Source organism: Papio anubis, chromosome X (genome assembly GCF_008728515.1).
Source record: "Papio anubis isolate 15944 chromosome X, Panubis1.0, whole genome shotgun sequence".
Lineage (NCBI taxonomy): Eukaryota > Metazoa > Chordata > Mammalia > Primates > Cercopithecidae > Papio > Papio anubis.
Window position 1 is genome coordinate 137,276,017 of NC_044996.1, and position 23,090 is coordinate 137,299,106.

Consider the following 23,090-nt stretch of genomic DNA (forward strand, 5'->3'; position numbering starts at 1 on the left):
TTTTTTTTTTTTTTTTTTTTTTTAAGAAGGAGTTTCTCTCTTGTTGCCCAGGCTGGAGTGCAATGGCACAATCTCGGCTCACTGCAACCTCTGCCTTCTGGGTTTAAGCGATTCTCCTGTCTCAGCCTCCCAAGTAGCTGGGATTACAAGCATGCGCCACCATGTTTGGCTAATTTTGTCTTTTTAGTAGAGACGGGGTTTCTCCATGTTGGTCAGGCTGGTCTCGAACTCCCACCCTCAGGTGACCCAACCATCTCAGCTTCCCAAAGTGCTGGGATTACAGGCATGACCCACAGTGCCTGGCGGCCCAGCTAATTTTTTTTTTAATTTATTTTTTGTAGAGATGCGGTCTTTCTATGTCGCCCAGGATGGTCTCAAACTCCTGGCCTCAGGTGATCCTTCAGCCTCAGCCTCCCAAAACGCTGGGGTTGAAGGCACGAGCCACTGCACCTTGATGGTTTTCTAGCTCTAGACTTTGTGTTTTTACAACATAAATGTGAAAAGTTAGCTCAGACATAGAGGAAACATTCATGCTTCTATTTTAAGTAGCGTGTCTATGTGGCACTCAGAAATTCTTACTTTAGTTGTACAACATCAGAAAGTTCTGTTTCACCAAATCATTTTTACAGATAGAGTATGGGGCATTGATCCATGAGAAGACTTCATTCAACTAACCTTTATTGAGCACCTACTGTATGCAATGCACCATTTCGGATGCTAAAATACTGCAAAGAGGCAGACAAAAATCCCCACCCTGGTGGAATTGGCATTCTGTGACACCTCTCTAAGTGTGTGCCCCCTTCCCTGATGCTATGACTTACAATTCTTTTTACAGCAATTATTATTCTGGGGAACCCAAGGATTGCCTCTTTCTCAGAGCTCTAATGTCAATAACCCTATCATTCTTGGTCATTAGACTTTTGCAAACTGAGGAATTCACGTTTAATGAAAAATTTTAGAGTCCTTTATTTATGCCAGACACTGTGAGTTAGATCTATTTGAAAAGAAAATTAGATCCATCTAATTTTTGAACCATAGTTGAAGCATATTACAGGTAAAGTTTTTATCACTTAAAAATAATTTTCAAGTACTTTCTTTGTAATGTCATTTATTTCTGGAAAGAATTAAGCTAAGGAACCAGATCAGTTGGGTATTTAGCACAGAATTTTCATATACAGCCCTTCAGGAAGTGTTTGGCTATTTATTTTATTTTATTATTTTTTTTAAGACAGAGTTTTACTCTTGTTGCCCAGGCTGGAGTGCAATGGCACGATCTCAGCTCACTACAACATCCACTTCCTGGGTTCAAGTGATTCTCCTGCCTTAGCCTCCCGAGTAGCTGGGATTACAAGCATGTGCCACCATACCCGGCTAATTTTTGTATTTTCAGTAGAGACAGGGTTTCACCATGCTGGCCAGGCTGCTCTTGAGCTCCTGACCTCAGACAATCCACCCGCCTCAACCTCCCAAAGTGCTGGGATAACAGGCATGAGCCACCACACCCAGCCTGAACTCTGCTATTTTTAATATTCTAGTTACAGATTGAGACCTGCAGTCATAACCTAAAATACAAGCTCTTAGGATTTTATTAATTGGCAAGAGAAAACTAAGGACATGATGTTTGTATAAATAACTTCCATCAAAGCAAATATCTATGAATCGACCTGTTAAAATTGAACTCAAGTCACGTAAACGAGTGTGGACATTTTTAGGGCTTGCTTTTAAAAAATAAATGTCCCCATACTGGTCATTTGGGGGTGCCATTTACAATACTTTCAGGGCATTTTAAATCTAAGTTTAATTTATATTTTACTTTCTCAGATTGCTTTTAATTACCTTATGTAATATCATGTCTTCTCACACTACTTCTTCCATATCTTATAGATTATAAGGAATTATTTTCACTGTTGCCAGAATGAGTATAGAAATAAAAGTGAATTTGAACTGCTATATCTTCTTTCACTGATTTATTCATTAAATGTTTACTGTCTGTTTATCACCTGCCAGGCGCCATGCTCATCTTTGTTTATGCAACAGTGACAGCAAATAGGCATTATCTTTGTAGTTATGGAGCTCTGGCCAAATGGGGTTGACAGGGATTCGTGAAGTAACAACAGAATCAAACAAAACATTGGGAATGAGAGGAGTCTCTGCATGAGATGAATATGCAGAGGCAGTGGAGACCTGGAAGCCAGGCTAAGGAGTATTAGTGTCTTTATTCAGAGGGCAGAGAAAAGCCATTCAGTGACTCAAAGCCAACCTTGAGATGGGGGCATTACCCTTAGTTATTTGGGTGGAAACGAATACAATCACAAAAGTCCTTCAAAGTAGAAGAGGGAAGCGGAGTGCAAGAATCAGAGAGATGGCATGGTGCAAAGGACTCAGCCCAGTGTTGTTGACTTTGAAGCTGGTGAAAGGGCACCACCGGCCAAGGAACGCCAGAAGCCTCTAGAAACCGGAAAAGTCATGAAAATACATTCTTCCCTGGAGCCTCCAGAAAGGAGTACAGGCCTGCCTTGATTTTAGGCCAGTGACACCCATTTCAGACCTACAGAAGAGAAGACATTTATATTGTTTTATGCAGCTACACTCATGGTAATTTGTCACAGCAGCTATAGAAAACCAGTACATGAACTCATTTAAAACTCACACCAAACCTGTTGCATTGGCTGAATTAGTATCCTTATTTTCAGATAAAGGGAATGAGGCTCACTGAGGCTGCTGGAGTTGTTTGCTGAAGCCCACCTTCCTCGAAGGTCGTCTGTGGGGTTAAAATTCTGTATCCTACAGCCAGAAAGAAAAGCGTGAATGCTAGGAGAAGGTGAGGTACAGAAATCAACATGGTAGCTTCAGCAAAGTTGAGTTTGGAAAGCCTCCACGTGGGAGAGGAACGAGGGAGCATCAGCTCTTCAAGGGACTAGCTCAGGTGGAAGTAGACGTTTGGGAGCTGTCAGCAGAAAAATTTTTCAAGCCATGGGAATCAATGAAGTGATTGATGGAGGTGACACAGAGAGAAGATGCAAGTGCAGTGAACTCAGACAAGGCGAGATTTAGGGCTAACAAAAGGGAGGGAACCCAAAAGGAGTGCCCCGTGTGTCACTCTTGATGCTGCCTCCTATGAAAATATAATTGCATTGTAAAATATGTAAAGGATTTTTAGGATATGGAGGATCCCCAGGGCAGCCAAGCCTCCTCATATTCCTGTAATATAGCCACCCCAAGTCCCCTGGCTGCTCTTCACCAAAGACCCTCAGTCATCTGTCATGCTCCGTTCTCATGTCAGCACTTTGACACGTGCTGTGTATTCCCTGCTGGTAGAGCTTTTAAGTTGCCCAGTATTGTAACCATGGCCATCTGCAGCTGTTTAAATGTCAATTAATTAAAATGAAACAATAAAGAATCTAATTCCTCTGTTAAACAGAGGACATGTGAAGTGCTTTATAGGCACAGGTGACTAGTGTTTACCACAGACAGAACATTTCCATCCCAACCGCCAGTTCCGTTGGACAGGGCTGGCTGAGAACGCCCTCCCACAGGTCTCTGCAGTGCCACTGCCCACTGCTACACCTTCTTCAAGTCCTGACTCAGAATTGAACACACGCCAGCCGCCTTATATAAAATCAGCACTTTTTGTCAATCCACCCTACTGCTCTTATCTTCTGGGGTTTTTTTTTTTTTTCGGGAGGCGAGACGGAGTCTGGCTCTGTCGCCCGGGCTGGAGTGCAGTGGCCGGATCTCAGCTCACTGCAAGCTCCGCCCCCCGGGTTTACGCCATTCTCCTGCCTCAGCCTCCCGAGTAGCTGGGACTACAGGCGCCCGCCGCCTCGCCCGGCTAGTTTTTTGTATTTTTTAGTAGAGACGGGGTTTCACTGTGTTCGCCAGGATGGTCTCGATCTCCTGACCTCGTGATCCGCCCGTCTCGGCCTCCCAAAGTGCTGGGATTACAGGCTTGAGCCACCGCGCCCGGCCTCTTCTGGGGTTTTTTTTGTGGGGGCGGGGGCGGGGGGGGATGAAGTTTCGCTCTTGTTGCCCCAACTGGAGTGCAGTGGCGATCTCGGCTCACTGAAATACCCGCTTTCCGGTTTCAAGAGATTCTCCGGCCTCAGCCTCCGGAGTAGCTGGGATTACAGGCGCCTGCCACCACGCCTGGCTAATTTTTTTATATTTTTAGTAGAGAGGGGGTTTCACCATGTTGGCCAGGCTGGTCTTGAACTCCTGACCTTGTGATCTGCCTGCCTCGGCCTCCCAAAGTGCTGCGATTACAGGCGTGAGCCACGGTGCCCAGCCACCTTCTGTATTTATATGTAGACTTATTACCTTCTAACATAATACCTATCTTACCTATGTATTATATTTATTCTCTGTTATTATTGGCCCCATTTCTATGTAAAATTCAGGAGGGCAGCAGCCACTCCTGTGTGATTATTTCACTGCTGTTGAATGGAAGAACATGAACACACTCAGTGATTGATGTCAGCCTTGTGAATAGCCTATAATTCTTTTTTAAAAAAATAAACACTTGATGTCTGCTATGTAAAAATTAAAACCTCTAGTACGTGATTTCTCTTTTAACTAAATGCCCTGAGTGCCCACTTTTATATCTGTTTGCTTTCTCTCATTTAAAGTTCTTCTTTTCTGGTTCCAAAGTGCTCAAAGCAAAGTTCCCACTAGATCAACCCAATTTCATCAAAGAGTTTTGTCCTCTGAAAACCCCCATCAAACACTTGGCATGATGTTGGGGACAAGATGTTAATCACCTGCAAAATAGGTGCCGTTTGGTGCCATTTCACACCCCTTGGACACACTGGGGTGATTAATAAACCCGAGACTGTCAAGGCCTGCTTTCCCACACTCATTGAGTTGCTTGTCATTATTTTCTCTTTTTTTCCCCCACTTTATTGTCCAAAGTAAAGAAATGTACAGAAAATATGCCTCTTGCCCTGGGAATAAACATGTTCAAAAGGTCAGTCTTCTGGCCTGTGTTTGAGAACACCAAGTCATATTTCAGTAGGGATCAGCCATACAGAAATGCCACGATGCACTTGGTTAAGGGGGAGTGGGAAGCATATATCCCTATCCTTTTGACAAAAGAACTTCTTTATGGCAATACGTAACAGGAAATAAACATGGATAGCCAATTCTGTAAGTGTGAAGGCAATGCTTTTGTTCTTGTGTGGATTCAATAGTATCTCGCCTTTATTTAAACAAAAAATGTGGGATTGAGAAACTTCTGATGATTCTCTTCTACAACAGGAATTATGAGAGCTGTTGCTAGGTGTTACCTTTCACTATAGGGCTTTGCCTGCTGTAAAAACCACGGCTAGGTTATTCTCAAGACATCTTTTGAATCATTTTGCTATGACTTTACTAATTTTTTTTTTCTACTTAGTACTTGCACTTCAGCACAGGTTTTCCCTTGGCAGTATATTACTTTTTTCCCTTACTTTGTTCTTAATCATTAAGTATTCAGAATTATTAATTATTATAATTATTAAGTAATCAGAATCTCACCTCCTTTGGCTCACCTGTGCATTTACTGGTCACCTGTAGAGTTTCATTTCCTCTCCTTTTCTCCTCTCAAGTTCAAGAACCCCAGGCTACATGGAATGTAACATCCAACCTATTATTTTTGGTTGTGTGTTTTGGCATTATAGATCCTACTGTCAACCGATATCATGTGCGGTGGTTTCCTGAAGTGTGTGCCCACAACAGAACAACCGGATCAGAGGCATCATCTGGCATGACCCACGTAAGGACATGATCTCTGGGCCAACTTGATCTGTGAACATAATTAGACCGGAGGATATACAAACTAGACATGTCAAACAGATAACTCATTCTCACAAATCAGCTATTGAGTAATGACTTGATGGAAGTGGAAAACAGAATGATCATTATATTCACTCATTATTTTATCCATTCACACCATTGCACTGGGAGCTTACTCTGTTACCATCATAGAGCAAAACCTAAAGTGCAGAGACTAAAGACACAGTTCTTAAAGAACTCCCATATTTCAGGTGGAAATATGCCTGAGTATCTGTGTGCTTCATCTTAACTGGACAAAACCTTTGAATTATTTTCTGAATTTTGACATGTCACCGTGATCTAAAGGTGTAATTGTACAAGTGAATGTCTATGTGACTCTATCATTTCGCACCATGTCCCTAAATGCCATCAGCTCAGTTAGTGAAATAATCTCCCTGTCCTGTATAGCATGCACCAATATTTTGACTTTTAACTTTAAGAGAACATTAAACTCTCTGAGGATAGCAACTCTGTCAATATTGCCCAAAATATTATTCTAAATATTTTGGGGTTAGTACATGAATTATAGATTAGAATCAACAAACCAACACAAAATGTTTAAGAGGTCATTGTATTATACAAAGTGTATAATACACTTTGATGGCAATTTATATGTAATACCTCAGGACAGTTTAAAAAATCCAAAAACATGGCCCCAAACATACAGTGTTTTGGTTTGTGATATGTAACTAGAATATTTTTGTTTTGAACATTTTCTAAAGCAAGCACCATATTTTAAGAACCAGACCTACTGGCATAATTTTAAGATAATGAGATAAAACAAGTCACTGGATTTTCAGAAATACACAGCTTCTTTTTCTGTTTTACTGAATTTGATTTGTCTCATGTTCACCAAAGTTTCTCCCTTTATTTATCCTTAAATTAGCTCCAATGTTTGTGACCTTCAGTAAAATAATTCAACAGACATTCTAAATAGAGAAATTGATTTGAAAAGTGGAGAAAGAAATAAACAAGCGAGAATTATTAACATTTTTGTGGGCAGAGGGGTGAGGTTTCTGTTTTACTGATATGTGCGTGCCTCAGAACCCCACAGAACTGGGCTTATGTCAGTGCGATTCCCCAATCCTAGGCTTATCATCTTTAGGAACTCTGAGAGTGGTAACAACTATTTGCTGAGCAGATGTAATGTATCCGGTAGAAATAAAAATCAAACTCCTGAAAAATTATCTTTCTAGGGCCTTAGAACTTATCTGTATTTATTTTTAAACCTTTAGATCCAATTTTTTTTTTTTTTTTTTTTTTTTGAGACGGAGTCTCGCTCTGTCGCCCAGGCTGGAGTGCAGTGGCCGGATCTGGGCTTACTACAAGCTCCGCCTCCTGGGTTTATGCCATTCTCCTGCCTCAGCCTCCCGAGTAGCTGGGACTACAGGCGCCCGCCACCTCACCCGGCTAGTTTTTTGTATTTTTTAGTAGAGACGGGGTTTCACCGTGTTAGCCAGGATGGTCTTGATCTCCTGACCTTGTGATCTGCCCATCTTGGCCTCCCAAAGTGCAGGGATTACAGACTTGAGCCACCGCGCCCGGCCTATTATAATTTGTTTTTATGCTACAATGGAGCATCCACTAATTCACTTACTGCTGCAGATGTCTGCCTCCTATGCAACATGAAAGCAATCTTGAAATATCTGTGAAACAGGATCCTTAATAGCTAACCTTGGATTCCAATACAGTCCCATATAAAGAGCAGATTTATTTCCAAACAAAAGCAATTCAGACTCCCAAAGAGACATGGCGGCCTTGGCTTGGGCTTGGGTTGGGCTTGCATTGTCCAGATTGATTTGTTTCCTATTCACTGTTTATACTAACTGGCTGCAGAGTTGGGTGCACCCCATCTCCTGTCACCATCTGGATGAAGGGCCAGCAGGCCTGGAGGTCACTCCCCATCTCTTTTGAACATTCAGTGCTGTGTCACCTGCAGCCACTTCCACTCCTCCCTTAAGTAAATCACTCAAGCCTCAGTTTTCATTTTAATTATTGTCTCATGTTTTTCCCGTCAGCCCTGCTGCTTTCTAGCAAGACCCCCACCCATCATCCAATGAGTACCAGAGATGTTCCATCTGTGCCTTTTTTTCTCTCTTAATATAATTAAACACACACACACACACACACACACACACACACACAAAATCATGAAGTCTCACTGTGTTGCCCAGGCTGGTCACAAACTCCTGAGTTCAAGCGATCCTCCCACCTCAGCCTCTCAAGTAGCTAGGACTATGACACGAGTCACCATGCCCAGCTATCCATCTGCACTTTTATATATATACATTAAGAATTGGTAAATACAAAACAGAATGGATAAGTGCAACTTAGCCAAATATAAAAGAAACAGAGGTACACACCTATTATCACAGGAAATGTCATCTTTCGACATTATCGTAAAGTTATATTCTTAGCCCCTGACTCCTTACCATTTAGCCTCTTTCTTTTATTTATATTTAATCACAACATTATGGCAGAAAACAGTAACAGCACTCGAAAAAAGGGAAAGATTACATTGCTAAAAAATATCATTTTTTAACAGAAAAACTTACATATAAACTAATTCTATGTCTCAGAGAAGCCGGCATTAGTTTCTTTTTAATTGAAAAAAGTTAGATTTGTATTTACAGCTTTACACCACTGCCTGCACTGCTGCCAGCTCAGAAATGCTGGTTGTGACCTTAGAAGTAGCGTGCTTTGATGAGGAATTATTACGATACCGTTTAATTCTAGAAGGTGTATCCCGCAGCCATGGGAGTGTTTCACAATTGTCATTAATCAAAATGTAGACAGTGCGTGCTTTGTACTTTTATTAAAAGCCATATTGCACACACTAGATAGGAAAACATCCTTGTTGGATGGAATATGATTTCAGTTCTTGCCAGTGTTTTTTAATCCCTAATGAGACTTATTGCTAGCGTAATTCTCTTTCTCTTGCTCTAGGAAAATTATATAATTCTTCAAGATCTGTCATTTTCCTGTAAGTATAAGGTGACTGTCCAAGCAATACGGCCAAAAGGTCACTCCAAGGCAGAGGCCACTTTCTTCACTACTCCACCATGCTCTGCTCTTAAGGGGAAGAGCCACAAACCCGTTGGCTGCCCTGGCGAAGCAGGTACGTTTTCACCTGAAGGACTTCTGCATCTAGGTCTAAGGTGTCAGCAGCACTTTGCAAACCTTGCCAAACTGCATTTCACAAGACCAGAAAAACCAAAAGTGCCTCTCTTTCTAAGTTGTGTAATGATGGCCCAATGTGGACAGAAGATATGTAGGAATGAATGTGTTATTTTAAAGCCTAACAGCCTTGGAAAGATGTCCTTTGATAGTAATGTTACCCTTTGGAAATGAAGGCAAACATTTAGATACCGCTTGTGTTTTGGCAAAGTTTGATATAATTATTTCATTTTTATCTCACCTCTTTGCTGTGTGGATTATACTCACACACTTTCCATGCCAACCTAGCAAACCTCACATCTGTACCTTCCAACCCCTTTCCTTGCCAAAGTCCCTGTCTTGCAGTGGGAAAAACTCTTTTAAATGCCCTGGATTTGACCAGGCATGGTGGCTCATGCCTGAAATCCCAGTACTTTGGGAGGCTGAGATGGGAGAATCACTTGAACCTGGAGTTCCAGACCAGCATGGGCAACATAGCAAGATCCTGCCTCTAAAGAAAAAAAAAAAAAAAAAAAAAAGAAGCCTTGGATTTAATAACTCTTCTAACAGCTTTAATATTTACCTTCTCACTGCAGTCCATGCTATTCTTTAAGAAATAGTTAAGTCCTGCCAGGATCTAAACTGCTCTCCTGCTTCCAACTTCAAAAGAGCATTCTAAAAATGACCCCCAAAAGATTGGAAGGAGCATTTAGTACAAAGGTGTCGTGAGGAGATTCCTACTCAACCTATCCCCATATGTCAAAGGGGTGATTGCCTGAACCCATGTTTAAAGAACGAAGTCACATTGCTTCTATTAATATCATCCCACAGACTGGCCGCTGAAAATTCCTACAGTGGATCCCATGGGCACACCTTCTCCAGTCACCTAATCCTGGTTTTCCTTCTTGCATTGCTGCAGGTCATGTTCTTTCTAAGGTGCTAGCTAAGCCTGAGAACCTTTCTGCTTCATTCATCGTCCAGGATGTGAACATCACGGGCCACTTTTCTTGGAAGATGGCCAAGGCCAATCTCTATCAGCCCATGACTGGGTTTCAAGTGACTTGGGCTGAGGTCACTACGGAAAGCAGACAGAACAGTCTACCCAACAGCATTATTTCACAGTCCCAGATCCTGCCTTCCGTAGGTCCCACCTCTTATACTATGTCCGTGTCATCGGTATCTACTGCTCCTTTATACTGACCTTCAGAGGTGGCTACCTCTGTCATTCTGTGTGCTGTACAATTGAGTCTTACTTTTGCATTTTCTTCTTCTGAGTGTATCTTTTGCAAGCATTAACACATTACAAATGTGACTGTGCATAGCTAAGAAGTAGCATAAGCTGCCATCTAGATAAAGTTTGATGGCTAGAGCCAACTCATGAGAAGACCTTACCCTATCTTGTATGTAAGTGATTGAGCCATTTTCTTCTATCTTTGTTAACCTCATGTCTCTCTGGTCCAAGTGGACATGCCCTGTTTGAAGTGTTGAATTGGGGAGGGTTGGGGGGGAATAGCTAAAAGAAGCTTGTTGTTTGTCTGTCTTCCCCCCAACTTCAAATTTGGCTCGAGGCTGTAATGAGTTGGCCTATCTTCCAGGTCACTTAATTCCTTGGCTTCAGAAAAAAAAAAAAAAAAAAAAAAATAGTGTGGGATTTTACCCTCCCTGAAAATGCCCTTAGAGTAGCCAACTACCGTTATAAAATCCAAAAGGGGGGCGGGGCGGGGGAGGGAAAGAAACACAACTGAAATCTCAGAAGGAAAAATTCCATGGAATTAGAGAGTAGTTATTCTATAAATGTACTAGGTTTTATTGAGTTTTGAGAAGAATGTGTTGGCATAAAAATAAACACTTTCAGTTGTGGGCATTGATAGATATTGTGTTTTAAGAAAAACAGTTGGCTCATTCACTGAAATTTGGATTATCAAGAATTCATATCACAAGATGTGCAACTGAAGACTTTAAACCATGGAAAAGTCTTATGTTAAGAAATTAAAAAATAAATAAATAAAATCCCAGGAGTGAGCCCTGAGAACTGGCACCTCAGCATATTTTAACTCTGCCAAGTGTCTTAGGCTGCCAAGAATTGAGTGAGGTGCTAAGAAACCATATGGCGGAGAACCCCCACAAATGAGAAAAAGTCTATAAATTAAACTGTGCCTTTACAAAGCAACCAAACTTGCCTGTGTATGATATTCTCCAGTGGGGGAAAACCTGTCCTAGGCTCTCTGTGCATTGCCCGTTGTCTCTGAAAGGTTGTCAGTGAGCATCCTCTTTTATGTTATCCCCTTAGGATCACTATGTCCTAACAGTGCCCAATCTAAGACCGTCTACTCTTTACCGACTGGAAGTGCAAGTGCTGACCCCAGGAGGGGAGGGGCCAGCCACCATCAAGACGTTCCGGACACCGGAGCTCCCACCCTCTTCAGCGCACAGTGAGTGGGGTGCCAGGGCATTAAGGCGTCCTGTCAGGTCTTGTGAACATAGAGAAAAATCTTGCTGGAAAATGAAAACAAATAAATACACTATTACAGGTTTCTATGAGATAGGGAAATTGTCATCATCTGAAATTCTTTCTCCCGGTTTGTACTGACTTACTAGATTCTACTCCGGTACCTGTAGTATAAAATGCATAGTTGATGCTTAATTGCTCTTTTTCTCCCTCCCTTCCTCTTCCCCCCTTTTCTCCCTTTCTTTGCTCCTTCCTTGTTTCCTTTCTCCATCCCTCTCTCCTTCCCTCTCTTCTTTTCTCCTTTCCTCTATCCTTCCTTTATTTTTTTTCCTTTCTTGCATTTTTCCCAATATAATGCATGCTTTTTTCCTTGTCTTTTAAACCATAAATACATATGGGAAAAAATCTGTAGTTTCATATCAAACTGAAATATTTTTAAATCAATATTTTCAAATATCACAATATAGGAAATAATATTTTCCTAAGGAACTTATGTTCTTGTTACATAGATATTACTGTAATAAATGTCATGAATTTTCTTCATGATATGACCCAAGTCCACCTACTTCATTTATTGCTAAATCAAGTAAAATTTTATAAAGAAAATTGTCAGCTAGATTTTCAAAACAGCCTCTTGCTGATTTTTAAATTATGTACTTCGTTTACTTTATTTTCAAGCTTAAATTAAAAAAAAAAAAAGTGTCTGATGATTAGTGTGTGGATAAAACATTGAGAATTAGTCATAGTTTTAACTCTGATTTTTTAAAATGATAGATTGGTATGCTTATAATTGATAACTTGGTATGTTTATAATTTGAAGAAAAACAAAAACTATCACAATGGGAGAGCTTGATAGCCTCTAAAATTTTTATCGAATAAATGCTTTTCTGATATTCCTTCATAGAAATTCCATTTAACAAAAGTATTTGATAATTTTTAAAACTTCTTTGAGCAAATAAAAAAGGATTATGGTTTGATTGAATAAGTGTGAGCTTAAGGAAAGGAGCTTGTCTTTTTCTTACTATTTTATGGTTTAGGAAGGCATCAAAGAGGAAGAGAAAAACAGGAAAAGGAGAGAGAGTGTGGTTGTACATTCAGATTCAGAATAGGAGAGACATGGTCATAGGAAGGAACATTTGCCGGGGTCTCGTGCTTTTTCTACAAATAAAAGTAATTCTATCATTTATTTGATACATATAAATGGATGTGACTGACATATTTTGTCACTTTTTAGGATCTCATCTTAAGCATCGTCATCCACATCATTACAAGCCTTCTCCAGAAAGATACTAAACTGTTCAAAAAGATTTTTTGAAATTGGACAGATGTGTAAGCTTGTTGAACTTCGGCCACGAGACATGCACACTTCCAGAGGCAGTGGGAACTGCTCAGAGGCCCGTACTCCCCTATGTGACTTGAGTGCAGGAAGAACTTCTGTCAATCACGGATGCATCTGGAGCCAAGTGAGAAACAGTAGATTGGTGAAGACAGACACCAGTTCCCTACAAGCTTGGAGAAAATGAAGAATAGGCCTGTTTAATGCTAAATTTTGTTTTCATGTATGGTGTCGCTCATTTCTATTGAATTACAACAGAACTCAGTTTTCCCTGAATTTGGAGTACCAAACTCTGCCCCAAAAAGGAGAGTAACAAATACACAATTCACACATAACACTAAGCATAAATCTAATCAATAAAATATATTTTTGACAAAATTATTGATTCAATATGAAAAATCAACTAAGATTATACAGCTTTGTTTATTCAAATCTTTCCTAAGATCATTTTTATCCTAGGTGATTTTTAAATGAAAATGTGTAATCTAAAATATACCAACGAATTTAAATCTAAAAATACTCCTACTTTAAGTACCTTATGCTGCTCTTTACGCAAAGGTAAATGAAAGTTCCCTCTATAAATTATGATTTACAAAAGACACCCAAGCCAGGGGAACTCAATGAAATAAGCTGCTAACCAGATTTTACCTTGGAGAAATGAAAATTATTTCTTGGGGATGCCTTTTAATATTTGATCGTATTATGTGAGAGATTTTCCTGATATGTTATCTTATTTATATTTTCCCTTATTTTCCTCAATGTGGATAACAGCTTTTGGTGCACTTTTGTTTCACCATCTGAAAATTCACAAAACTCCTTGCTTCAAATGAAGAAATCCCAACTATTGAGCATGTTTAAATCTTTGCAGAGATTTGCCTTTTCTTAAGCAAAGAAAGGTATTTGTATGCCAGAATATTCTTGGTAATGTTTAAAAAAGGCCTTTGATTGATAGAGAAGGACAGTTACTTGCGTTTAATTCACCCATATGCTTTCAAATCTATTATATCTTACTTTTTGGAAAATTTTTTATGCTACAAATTAGTGCCTGGTAGCATGAACTTAAGTCAAAACGTGTTTTCAATATGGAGTGTTACAGTGTATGTTGTAACAACCTAAAACGCAGAGATGTTTAATTTAATACTGTTTTTTTCCTTGAAGGAATACTCACATACATGGTTTGAAATGTGCATAGATATGCATGTCTATATAATTATAAATGCATGTGTATATATATGCAAATATATGTACATATACATATATATACACACAGACACATGCATATACATGAATATACCTTGAGCATGAATCCCTGAAGAAATCGTTTTCATAGCTCACCAATAGTGAGTAAAGATACAGCTCTTTTAAAGGTCATAAGGATAATATATTTTCCCCATCAGTGCTGATTCTGAGAAAAGAGCAATTTCTCAAAATTAAACACTGTAAAAGAAAGGTGTCCACATGTCTTCACCTACCTAAGTAAAACAGGAAGAAAATCAGTAACATTATCCTTAGGTTTTGACAATGGTGCTTGCTTCTTGTTGTTCTACTGTTTCCTGAACTCATGCAGATGCCTGGCCATTCCTGGGAAGAGTGGATAACTCAGAAGTCATTGACTCCACGGCTTCACTGCAGTGTCTAAAGGCCGAGGCAAATTAAAATGCAGAGAAAATACTTTTCCGATGTTGATGCATGTCTTTAGGAAACACATTTATAAACAAGGATACCTGATAATAGATACTGAAACCTGTTTCCTGTGTGTTAAACTATTTTTAAAGTGGATATTCCAGGAATGTTTTGCAGCTTTGTACAAGTAACATAAATTGGACACCTGATAATGAAAGTTCATGTTGGTTCGGAATGGTTTTCTGCAGCTCCTGTCACAGGTTGGGATGGATTTATCACGTTGAGTCGTGAAATTACCTGGTTCTAAGAATTTTTGAATGGCGAAAATAGAAAACAGTCTTCATTTGAAAACATCCCTAAGCTTGAATAAATGGATACCATAGATAGCTTCTCTAAAGCTATGTTTTATTCTGGTGTCATCACCAGCATCTGAATTTCAAGTTCTTAAAATTTCAAAAATTAAAATTTTTCATTATCGGCTCTCCATTTATCTTTTACATGAACTTGTCATGAACAAATCCAAATGTTTATGCCAGCAAATTTTTGTACTGTTACATAAAAATGCTGGAAGTCTATACATAGATACAAAATATTATTAAATTAGTACATCACTTTAATTTTATAAAATTTAATCATGCTTCTTTTGTCTGGGTAATAGACATTGTACAGATATTTTTAGTTCAGATGGTGATTCTGAAACTTACATCTCCCTTAAAAAAATCTAAAGCAGCTCTTATGGGCTTCTAATTTTGATATAAATAAATAATTTAAATTTTATTGGTGTTATTGGAAGAAAAATGCTATTAATGGGCTAATAAAAAACATGTGTTTCTCTTGTGGATTTTAATAAGCTCCAATATTATTCAATGATCAAAAATATAGTTACAATTTTTTGAATTTTAAAAATGTGATTACTCTAATAAAGGATAAAATCTATGTTTTTTAACAAACATAGTTTTGGTGCCTAATTCTGTAAAATGTTTTATTGAAATTAGATTCATTTATTTAATGTGAGAAAAATATATCCACTAATAGTATTGAAACTTTAAAAAATTGAGCTCATCAAAAATATTGTCATCAAATATAGGTGGTTAATTTGATATACATTGCAGTTACATGCATTATTTTTATTTACAACATTTGCTCCTTAATGATGAATTTATCTGTGTTACCCTGTTTTTCTACCTGGAACTCCATAGAATGATGTTTGCAAACCAACGTGATCTTTTCAGTCATTCACTGTTTTAATATGGCATGGTAGAGAAGATAAAGTTTATGGCAGGTAATTTTTTGTAATGTGTATTAAACGAAGTTCAAAGATTAGAAATACATCTGTGTCCTGAAAACCTTAGATACATAGCCGACTATATACAGAGGTTCATCTCAACCTCAACACTATTGACTTTTGGGGCTGGATAGTTCTCTGTTATGGGGGTTTGTCTTGTGCACTGTAGGTTTTTAGTAGCATCCACACTTTCTCCTCACCAGATGCCAGTTGCACCCTCCCCCAAGTTGAGACAACCAAAAATGTCTCCAGATATTGCCAGCTACCCCTTGAGGGACGGCACCTCTGGTTGAGAACCGTTGCTAGAGAATGATCTTTACTGAATAGATGAGAATTTGCCCTTCATAAGAAACCTGGTAAATTTCTAGAGCAAGTCCCAAAAACTAAGGGACAGCTAAGAAGTTATTATGGTTAACTTCAAAGGCCTAAACTGTGTCTTTTATGTCCACTAAACGACTTGATTAAAAGACAGGATTTTGACTTGTGTCTGTATCATACAAGTACGAATACTAATTTTGCCCTATGTATCCGTAAATGTCATTTGTGATATTGACTTATTTATTTAATGCTCTTTCTTATGCCGTGGGTTTTCAAGTTTACTCATTTCTATGGTTGCAAATAACTCTAAAACTTATTATATAAACTTTCATATTATAGGCAGAACACAATGGCTAAATATCTGTTGCATGTACTTTAAAGTTTATTATAAGATATAAACAGATCTGTAAAGATGTTGACTCCTACCTGTGGTTTTGCATGCCCAGACTCAGTGTCAGGTACGGAGAGGATTCTCATGACTGTCTTACCTCTACTGAATATTTTAGTGAGTTATATGATTTACGGAGTGATTAACAGAGGTCTATATAAAATTATTTTCCCCCTTTACTTAATTATATTGTAGTGTGCAGATAACAAAACTGCTACCTTCTCATCCAAGTGGTCTGTAGAATTCATGTCCCTTACAGTGGTCATTTAAAGTCAATATTTATTTATGTATGTAATAAAAAAGTTGGATTTTTGTGTATGTCTGTCATGTTATTTAGAGCGAAGTAACCTTGTAAAAATGTTTTGTAAAAAACAAAAAAGTATTGTAAATAGTCTTGATATTCTGTGACTCATTATTTTCATGTTAGAGTTTGTACATACTGGTTCAATAATAAAGTATCCTTAAACCAGATCAAGGAATCGACTCATTTATTTCTTAAAGAAACATTTTTGCTGGGCACAGTAGCACGCACCTGTAGTCTCAGCTACTTGGGAGGCTGAATTTGAAGGATCACTCGAGTCCTGAATGTTTGAGGCCAGCCTGGGCAACATAGCAAGGCCGTGTCTCCAACAAAATTTAAAAAAAAGAAAAGAAAAGAAACTTTATTGCATTTAAGAAGAAAAATGGACAGTTCCTGCTGCCAAGGAGATTTAAAAAGCCTCTTTCCATGTCAGTGTGAATGGAATTTGAGGTCTGGTAAATGTTAACAAGACAGCACTTCATCCTAATGAAAGTATCTTGCAGTTTGACAATCAACACTTCAGATTTCTATCATCATGTTTACGACTGTAACTTCTGATGGTTTTAGTGGTATATTAAGTCAGGGATATACAGTTTTAAGCTGTTTTTCTTTTGTCACCAATATTTATTCTAAAATTGTAGATATATGCAATGTCGATAAGCATTCACCTGTATTTCAATACTACTCAATTGTTTTTCAATACTACTTACTATGGTGAAAGCCTTTAAATCTCCAATATCTAAGTAGAGTTTTGAGAGGCTTGTACATCCCCACTTTGACATGCAATTGACCCATAACTGCTGATGAATTGGAAAAAATGCATAAGAAATAAAGGCTTTTAGGGTATTCGACAAAATAATACATATTGTACCCATTAAGTAATTTCTCTTTCCTCCCACCCTCTGACCCTCCCACCCTTCCAAGTATTTATTGTCAATTATTCTACATTCTATGTCCATGTGTACACATTATTTAGTTCCCAGTTATAAATGAGAACATGTGGCATTTGTCTTTTTGTATCTGTGTCATTTCAATTAAGATAATGGCCTCCATTCCATCCACGTTGCTGCAAAAGACATGATTGCATTCTTGTTTATGACTGAATAATATTCCATTGTGTATATAGGGACAACTTACATGCTGTTATCATAAGACAAATTAACATGACCTCTATGGAAAACAGTATGGAGATTTCTCAACTAAAAATAGAACTACCATTTGACCAAGCAGTCCCACTACTGGGTATCTACCCAGAGAAAAAGTAATCATTATATGAAAAAGATACATGTTTATCACAGCACTATTCACAAGAGTAGAGATATGGAAGCAGTCTATCAAGGCTATCAGTGGAGGATTGCTTGACGCTTTTATGCCATCTTGAGGTTACAGAAAGAATGGGGGCTCGAATCTTGGCAACACAATTTATGGGAGGGGGAGAAGAGAAGTCCTGACTATCAAAGGTGGTCTTGTTATGCAGATGAAACCTCCCAGGTCGCAGCCTTTAGAGAGAATAGATGGTGACTGTTTCTTTCAGACCTTAAAGGTGTCAGGCTTTTAGTCAATTTTTCCTAGATCCAGACACGGGGGCAGGGAGTGGGTGTCAGAGAAGCCTGGCTGCAGCAATGCATCAATGCAGATTTTCTCTACATCCACAGATGTAAATTTCCCCCACAGAAGACAGCTTTGTAGGGCTGTTATTTGCAGGCCCTCTGAACAGCCATCTCTAAATAAGTCAAAGAAGGAGTATTTGGGGGTGAAATATTTTGATTTCTTTCAATGGCTGCTGCCGCCACCCTATAGCATGAGCACACATGCAAGTGGCCCCAGGCTTGACTCTCCCCAGTCCCTGAGGCCTGAATTTCCTGGGACTTTTCCAGGAGTTCTTATCCACTCATTGTCTGAGGCTTCACTGAGCCCATCAGCTGCACAGCCTGGGCACCTCACACTGGTCTCCAACCTCCATTCTTCATCAAAGATCAGAGAGGGTAGGGCTACTGACCCAGAGATCGGGCTTGAAGTTTGCAATAAGAATCCAACTTCCTTCACATTCTTTTACTTCTTGAGCAACACCACAGGGTAAACAGGTTCTTAGGGCCAGTGGAGTGTCCTGGCAGGGACTGAAAACCCAAGAAATATTTTTAGTGTTGTTTCCATTGGGGAGGTATTTTTTACACAAATGAGTCCTGAGAATACAGCTTTGTTGTAAATTGGAGACAACTTTTACATATACCAGCCATTGATGGAGCATGGTATCAACGGAGAAAAAACTGAGGGGATACAAGAAAATTTTTTTAAAAGAGTAAGAGGCCAGGCATGATGGCTCACACCTGCAATCCCAGCACTTTGGGAAGCTGAGGCGGGAGGATCATTTGGTGCCCGCCTGGGCAACATAAAGAGACCACATCTCTGCAAATAAAATGGAAAATTAGCTAGACATGGTAGTGCATACTTGTAGTCCCAGCTACTCGGATGGCTGAGGCAGGAGAATCGCTTGAGCCCACGAGGTAATGCCTGCAGTGAGCTATGATCACATGATTGAGCTCCAGCCTGGATGACAGAATGAGACCCTGTCTAAAAAAAAATAAAAATAAAAATTGTGCCCTCTCTTGTGCGGAAACACAGAGAGTATGCCTGCCTATCCTTTCTCTGCCTTGGTATTCCTACCCAAAGTAAGGATTTTGCCACTCACTTCATGGTTACTATGAAGATGGTCATGTAACAGTGCTTGGAAAAATCCAAGCGTGTGTGTGTGTGTGTGTGTGTGTGTGTGTGTGTGTGTGTCTAAAAATGTCAGATCGAAGACACCAAAAGCAATCCCAACAAAAGCAAAAATTGGCAAATGGGATCTAATTAAGAGCTTCTTCATAGCAAAAGAAACTGTCAACCGAGTAAACAGACAAACCAGAGAATGGGAGAAAATATTTGCAAATTATGCATCTAACAAAGGTCTTATATCCAGCATCCAGCACCGATAAGGAACATAAACAAATATACGAGAAAAAAAAAATCTCATTAAAAAGTGGGCAAAGGACATGAACAGACACCTTTCAAAAGAAGACATACACATGGCCAACAAGCATATAAAACAAAGCCCAATATCACTGATCATTAGAGAAATGCAAAACAAAACACAATGAAATATTATCTCACATGAGGCAGAATGGGTATTTTATTAAAAAGAAAGAAATAGCAGGTACTGGCAAGGTTGCAGAGAAAAGAGAATACTTATACACTGTTGGTGGGGGTGTAAATTAGTTCAACCATTGTGAACAGCAGTGTGGCAATTCCTCAAAGAGCTAAAAACAGAAATACCATTTGACCCAGCAATCCTATTACTGGATATATTCCCAAAGACATATACATCATTCTACCATAAAGACACATGCATGCAAATGTTCATTGCAGCACTATTCACAATCACAAAAACATAGACTCAACCTAAATGCTCATCACTGGTAGACTGTATAAAGAAAATATGGTACATACACATCATGGAATACTATACAGCCACAAAAAAAGAAAAATATCATCTCCTTTGCAGAAACATAGATGGAGCTGGAGGCCATCATCCTTAGGAAACCTACACAGGAACAGAAAAGCCAATACCACATGTTCTCACTTATAAGTGGGAGCTAAATGATGAGAACACATGAACACAAAGAGGGGAACAACAGATACTGGGACCTACTTGAGGGTGGAAGGTGGGAGGAGGCAGAGGATCAGGAAAAATAACTAATGAGTACTAGGCTTATTACCTGGGTGATGGAATAATCTGTACAACAAACCTTTGTGACAAGAGTTCACCCATATAATAAACTTGCACATGTGCCCCTGAAACTAAAATAAAAGTCAAAAGAAGAAAAAGAAAATTGAATGAATCACATAAAAAAATTAAAATGCCAAATCACTAAGGTGGGGGGGGGTGGAAGGTTTGTAATTCCTAAAACAATTTAGAGCAACTAATAGAAAATTGGGTTGGTTGTATTTGTACCAACACTTCTTGATATTCAATCCCTGGCAGTGATGGAATGAAATTTAGAATAATATGAGGAAACTGAGCAGTTTTTGTAAGATCTGTGTAATAGAAGGTTTTAATATACAGAGGACACAGTAAGAAAAATTTGGAAAAGCAAAATCTAAGAATGGAAGCAAAATAGAATTAAGAGGGCATTTAGAAAGTAAGGCAAAGAAAGAATAAGATAAGAGTGGGGAGAGGAGAGACCGTGAAATCAAAGACATAAGTACTGAAGACTACAGTTCTTTTGCATCATAACTAAGGACCAGAGGTCTGATTTAGATGCCACAGCAAATTTTGAAATGGGAACACTGTAGAGTAAATGTTACTGAGTAAATGTTACATATATTCTATATATGAAATTCAAGTAGTTGGGAGAACTAGAACTGATAAGGAACAATGTGCAGTCCAGGGCTCCCTGTGTTTTGTGAAATTTAAATTCAAATCCAAGCCTTATGTCACTTATCAATCTTATTTTAAAGGAGTCTCTCCCTCTCTCTCTCTCTCTCTCTTTTTTTTTTTTTTCACTTTTTGAGAAAATTGAGAATTTTGAGAAAATTGTAGATTCACATGCAATTGTAAGAAATAATATAGATTATGAATTATCCTGAACCCTTTATTTAGTTTCCCACAATGGTGACATCTTTCAAAACTACAATATAGTATCACAACCAGGAAATTGACATTGATACAAACCATATCCTTTATTCAGATCTCACAGGTTTTATATACACACAGTTGTGTGCGTGTGTGGGTGTCTGTATGTACTTGGTTCTATTCAATTTTACACACAAATTATTTGCAATCTGTTTACACAAATGAGTCACTGTGTTTTAAGTAGATAAACATCTAGGGGACACACAGTGACTTAAAGAAATTAGTTTTAAGGAGGTATTGCATATTTTTGCACATTTCCCTAGGGCTGAGTGCCATTTACTTTGTGCTGATTTTAACTTATAACATTCTAGGAATGATTGACTCAATATGCACGTGATGCCATCTTCAATTTCTGCCCGTGAATTGTTTTCATAAACTAGCCAAGCACATAACAAGTCTGTTTAGAAAAATCCATCTTGTCCAAGGAAACAAAATGTTTGAGTATGTAAAATCTATAGATTTGAAAAATCATTTCACTGAGAGAAATCCTGGTGCACGTTTATAGTCTAGACGTGGATTTGAGAAAAGAAAAAGAACAGTGAAATCTTTATTGGTTAGGAAACTAAAGATTGCCCAAAGTAGAAAGAATAATCGAGTTTCAGATTAAGGTAATACTTAAAGATTGAGTTTTGCACAATTGACTCTGATTATTAGCACAACTCTGACCCTGGGTCAGAGGCTTTCAAAACTGGCTGCCTATTAGAACTCCCAGGGGAGCTTTTAAGAAGTCCAGTGTCCTCTGGCACCTAAAGATCAGGAGAGAAGTATGGACATTGAACATTAGTGCTAGTTTAAAGGGTCCCCAGGTGATTCTAACATGTGTCCAGTGCCGCAAACCACTCTCCCAGACCCTGAGAAGCTATTGAATGATAAATGTTAGAAACATTCCTGCTTGCAGAGCTAAAGAAGCAAAAAGTCATATTGAAGCATCGCATTTTTATCTCAGCGCACCAGAATATATTGAAGTTTTTCTCCTCAAATTCCCTGGATTAAGTTATATATAAAGACATAGATGCAGACATGAAAATGCATGCAAATGCATACACATGTAGATAAATATAGGTATAGCTACCACAGGCGTCTTCCTTTCGATCTTCTTTTGAGTATAATTGGGAATTTATCCTGAGAAATACTGATAAAATATAGGGCTAGGCAAATATAATTTGGGACGCTGTAGAGTGTCATTAGTAGAAATGACTTCTCTTTTCCGAGCCTTGTGAAATAGCTTTCAAGGGGCAGCTGGTAGTGATTTAAGGGCAGTCACAGAGACAGCCAATTAGCATTGATCAGTCATTATACTTAGAGCACCAGACTATCATGCAATACAAAACTGATGCCGACTTGACCTTTTCATCCCCTATGTTTCCTTCCCCATCTCAAACAGCAGCCGATCAAATGCAATTGGCTTCATTATGAATAATGGGAAACATCTTACATTCTTTTGTAGGGTGGTCCACCTCGGTATGGCACAGGATGGTTCACAAGGCCCTGCCTGTAGCTTTTTGTAGTTTACTTGAGAGACCACTAATAGAATTAACCTCTACAGCTAACATTTACTGAGGAACCACTAATTGTAAGGTACACTAAGTGTATTACTGACATTCCTTTATTCATTTCTACAGCTACCCTATGACTGGCCATATTTTAAAGCTGAAGACAGTGAGGCAAAGATCATTTAAACCAATAGCCCAGGCTGAGCGCGGTGGCTCATGCCTGTAATCCCAGCCCTTTGGGAGGCCGAGGCAGGTGGATCA

The 23,090-nt window shown here is 38.8% G+C and overlaps 1 protein-coding gene across 1 annotated transcript in view; it reads left to right on the forward strand.

The window, feature by feature from the left end:
* The window catches only part of ANOS1 (anosmin 1), a 209,183-nt gene extending 192,349 nt beyond the window's left edge, over positions 1 to 16,834 (forward strand). The window contains exons 10-14 of the mRNA XM_003917382.5: positions 5,655 to 5,749; positions 8,755 to 8,926; positions 9,884 to 10,104; positions 11,255 to 11,396; positions 12,648 to 16,834. Of these exons, the coding sequence (XP_003917431.1) occupies positions 5,655 to 5,749; positions 8,755 to 8,926; positions 9,884 to 10,104; positions 11,255 to 11,396; positions 12,648 to 12,706 (689 nt within the window). The 3' untranslated portion in view covers positions 12,707 to 16,834. The remainder of the gene's footprint in view (positions 1 to 5,654; positions 5,750 to 8,754; positions 8,927 to 9,883; positions 10,105 to 11,254; positions 11,397 to 12,647) is intronic.
* The last annotated feature ends 6,256 nt before the right edge of the window (positions 16,835 to 23,090 follow it).